Raw genomic sequence first — 5007 nt, forward strand, 5'->3', positions numbered from 1 at the left:
CGAGGGCCAAGTGTGGTTCTAGGGGAAATTTCGAATGTAAATAATGCCCCGGCCACGCCCCCTGTTGGGGTTGCGGTTCTTCGAGTCGGGGGGGGGGGGGGGGGGGGGAGTTACCCTGCGTGGCGACTCTGTTTTCCCTTTCTCTTTTTCGGAGAAAGAAAGAGGATGTTGATTTAAACCGCTTTGCCCAATAGTACAAAAGGGTATAAACTTTTGCCTATCAACTTGCAGGGTATTTTGAAGGAAAAAATTTTGAAAAAATGGGGGGGTTGTACGTATATGATATATTATTTTTTGTATATATAGTATAATATGTTCTGTATGATATATGTGTAAATTTCTTTCTCTTTTTTTCCCTTTTTTTCTTTTTCTTTTTTTTCTTATCTCTCTCTTTTTTTATTTATTTTTTTAAGTTCCTTTTCTCATGTTTTTTAAAATTTTATTTATCGCAAGAGGGTTTATATGAAAAAAGGGGGTTTAAACTTTTTCAATATAATATCCTATCACTATTTTATTGTCTATCTTGATTCCGGGATATTGCTATCAAAAATTTTAAAAAATCAATTTTTTGAGAGATTGAAACGCGATTCTATGACAAAAAAAAAGATCTAAGAACTTAGACTGATTACAGATCTTCACAACGAATGTGTACCATACATTATCATATGCACACGTGTACAATTTACCATTCCCCCTCAAAAAAGTAAAAAAAAAAAAAAAAAAAAAAAAAAAATTACATACATTTTCTTTTCCTAGTATAGTCTTGAGCCTGCGCATGACGATCTTCATTGTGCTCACTCATGCCTGACCAATCCCATGGCGTGCACGAGATCACGTGTTATCGACCGCGACCAATCAACGTGGCGGCTGCGGTGCTGGGCTGAGCCGAAGCCGGCCCCAAAAAATGGCGGGGGCATATCCAAACGCTTCCATTTTTCTGGTAAGATAAGGGGCAAATTATCAATCCAAAATGGCTAATTTTGGGACCAAACAAGGGGGCTTCGAAGGATACTTTTATCCCAACCTTTGCATTTAAATTCGCGTTTTTTTTCCGGTATAATAAAGGGAAGGGGGGGTTAGGATAAGGGTAATTTAATTATTGGATTTTTTTTTAGGGGGGGGGAATAAGGTTAAGAACCGTTTGAAAGGGAGTTTAAAACCCCCACATGTGTATATACAAACATACCTTTAAAATACATATATTATTAAATAAAAAATTAATATAATATATTATATATATATAATATAATATATATAATTAAAATTAAAAAAAAAAAACAAAACACAACACACCACACACAACACACACACACACACACACCCAACCCCACACACATATATCTATATATAATATAATTAATATACATATATATAATATCTATATTATATATATAAGATTATATATATATATCTATAGATTATAATATATTATATATATAATATATATATAGATATATAAACGCGTATGTGTATATATAGACATACATACATATAATATATATATATATCTATATATATAATAGATATAATAATATATATATATAAATAGATATATATTATAGCTAATATATATATACACACACACAACACAAACACCAACACACACACACACCACATATATATATATAGATATATAATATATAATATTTATAGATATATATTATATTAGAAATAATAGATATATATGATATATATATATCTAGATGTATATATGTATATATAGTATATATATATATATATATATATATATATATATATATATGTATATATGTGTATATATATATATATATATAACATATATATAGATATTATATATATATCTATATATATATATATATTATCTATATATATCTTACGTTTTGTATAATGATCTGGGTGTGTGTCTAAACATCCCATTCCAAACAGTTTACTGTGGCGTCTTTCCCAGAGGATAATTTGAAATGTGTCTGTCTCGTGTATTAAAACATATCTATATATAAATCTAATATATAATAATTTACAGATATAAAGATATATATATATATATATATATAGAGATAGTATATAATATATATATATATATATATATAATCTATATATATATAAGTAAGGTAATTATGATCATCTCCAATTTACTTCATCATTATGATAATAATAATAATAAATAATAATAAATAATAACAATAATAATAATTTCCAATATATATTATTAATATTAATATCCTTATCATTATTATATTATCAACGTTATTATCATTAGTAATTATTATTATCTTATTTATTATTATTGTATTATTATTATTATATATATCATTATTTTCTTATTATCTATATTATAACACACAAAATATAATAATAGTAATAATACTAATAATAATAATAATAATAATAATAATAATAATAATAATAATAATAATAATAATGATAATAATAATAATAATGATAATAATAATATTATTATTACTATTAATAATAAGGATAAAAATCATTATCATCATCATCATATTAATCAATAATTGTAACAAAAAATATAATGATAATGATAATAATAGTTATTATTATCATTATCATTATTATTTTTTTTATCATTCTTATTCTTATCTATTGTTATTAATATTATCATTACAAAACCATTATTATCATATTATCATCAAATTTACCATTAGTAAGTACTGTAACATGTGTTATCTTATTATGTTTCTTTATGTAGAGTCTCATTATTGTCATTACAATTATCATTGTTATTATTAACATTGTTATTATCATTACTATTATTATTATTGTTATCATTATTGTTGAGAATGATAATATTATCATTACTATTACCACCATTATTATCAAAATTATCATCTTTATTATTATTATTGTAATTATTATTACTAGCATTAGCTTGAGCATTAACTTTATTATTATCATATTTAAATTTCAATTAATTTCGATTTCCAATGTTCACTTTATTATACTTTTTTTTCATTTTTCTTTAAATTTCAATATTAATTTTCTTTTCTTTTTTTCTTTTTTTTTCTATAAAGATTCGTCGGTCAAGAAATCGTCTTGTTAAGCAAGAAGTGGAGAGTAAATGGAATAAATAGTGAAATAAAGGAATAGTAATAACTGAAGAGGAAGAGAAGAAGAAGAAGAAGAAGAAGAAGAAGAAGAAGAAGAAGAAGTATAGGTAGAAAAGGAAGCCAAAGAGAAATAGGAAGAAATAAGAGAAGAGGAGAAAGTAGAAGACTGGAAAATAAAAATCGTAGAAGAAGAAAGACGAAGGAGGGAACCAAAGAAGAAAATACAAGAAAAAGGGGAAGAACAAGAAAACACACAAAAAAAAAACAGAAAAAAGACTCAAGAAACACACTCCTCCTCCCCCCCACCTTCTCCCCCCCCTCCGCACCCAACCAGCCGCCCCTCCCCCTCGCCCTCCCGCTCCCCCTTTCCTCCCTCTCCCCTCCCCCTCCTCCTCCCCTCCCTTCCTCCTCCCGCTCCCCTTCTCCTCCAGCAGGCAACCCCCCCCCCAGGCCATGAGGATCCGTCGGGCGTCGTGGCACCGGCGGGAGATGTGAAGGGCATGGGACGACCCGCAGCGGGCACGGGGGCCGCCCTGGGGTCATGGTGGCACCGCGAGCCACGATGGTCTTGGCACAGCTGCTGCTCCTGAGTCACTTTCTCGCCGGCCTGTCGCACCTGCCCGCCGACCCGCCTCCCTTCGCCAACATCAACGACATCAACAGTGAGTACGAGGGCTTTGGGGGGGGGGGTAGGTGTGTGTGGGGGGGGCGTGTGTGGGGGGTGCAGGGGTGTATTGGGGGGCGAGTGTTAGAGGAGGATTGTGTGTGTGTGGGGTGGGGGTGGTGGCGTGTGTGGGGGAGGGTGTGTGGAGGGAATTGTGTGTGTGTGTGTATGTTGTTTCACGTTCTTTCTTTTCCTCTGTATATCTCTAGTCTCCCTCTCTCTTTCTTTCTCTCTCTCTCTCTCTCTCTCTCTCTCTCTCTCTCTCCCTCTCTCTCTCTCTCCCTCTCTCTCTCTCGCTATCTCCTTCTCTCTCTCTCTCTCTTCTCTCTCGCTCTCTCTCTCTCTCTCTCTCTTTATTATTTTAGTTATTATTATCATCAACATCATGGCAATTATTATCATTATTGTGACAGTTTTAATTATCAACATGATTATCCTCCTTTCCTTTACTTGATAAAGCATAAGAATGATCAAAACGTAATATGAAAAGCAAAGATGAAAAAAACGACAATAAAAAAACAACTAAATATTAACGAAATTCGAAATGAACAGCGATTACAAGTCATTTAAAACAGAGGAATGTGAAAACGGATACAGAAAAAAAGGAAGACGGTAGACTAATGATAATAATCTCCACCACAATATAGGTAAATAAGACAGAACTAAAGGTATCCACACAAAACATACTCGAGATCAGTAATTCCCATTTTTATTTTTTTTTACACTCACGATCCCTCTCTCAACCCTTCGACACATCCGCTAATACCCGCACATAATTTTTAGGCCAAAAAAAAAAAATAGATAAAAAAAAAATAATAATAATAATCTTTACTCTGTACAAGTTTCGTTCATCTAATTCTAAGTATTCGTTAAGTTGTGTCTCCATGGTGTAATCTCGATAAGAGAACGGAAAAACTGAGCTATAGTGTTTTCCGTGGCCACCCTTCCCCCAACGGTTTCGAACCCCTGCTCTCCTTCTATCCAGATCTATAGGAAGTGTAAGTTGCCACGTGAGATTAGTCGCCATAACGCATGGCAGAGGCCGAAAATGAAAGCTTTTACTATTTACTGACATTGCTATTGGTTTTGTGCTAATGGCAATGTGGCTTGTGGGTGCGCTCCTAAAGGGCTAATTCTTTTCTCAAAGGTCTTTTACTCATTGCATTTACCGTTATTTGACACTATTAACCCCGAGGCGAAGATCATCTGGACCCCCCCCCCCCCCCCGCACCGTAGCTAGGCCTCAAACCTGTGTGTTTGGAGGCTCTCCTCGCCCCCCCCCCCCTTGTCGTGCGC

General features: G+C 33.0%; 1 protein-coding gene across 1 annotated transcript in view; it reads left to right on the forward strand.

Moving 5' to 3' along the window:
- The first annotated feature begins 3609 nt into the window (after nucleotides 1-3609).
- LOC119579109 (R-spondin-1-like) overlaps nucleotides 3610-5007 on the forward strand; it is a 9159-nt gene continuing 7761 nt past the window's right edge. Inside the window, exon 1 of the mRNA XM_037926844.1 lies at nucleotides 3610-3709. Coding sequence (XP_037782772.1) covers nucleotides 3610-3709 — 100 coding nt within the window. The remainder of the gene's footprint in view (nucleotides 3710-5007) is intronic.

Source organism: Penaeus monodon, chromosome 11 (assembly GCF_015228065.2).
Source record: "Penaeus monodon isolate SGIC_2016 chromosome 11, NSTDA_Pmon_1, whole genome shotgun sequence".
In the NCBI taxonomy this organism is placed as follows: domain Eukaryota; kingdom Metazoa; phylum Arthropoda; class Malacostraca; order Decapoda; family Penaeidae; genus Penaeus; species Penaeus monodon.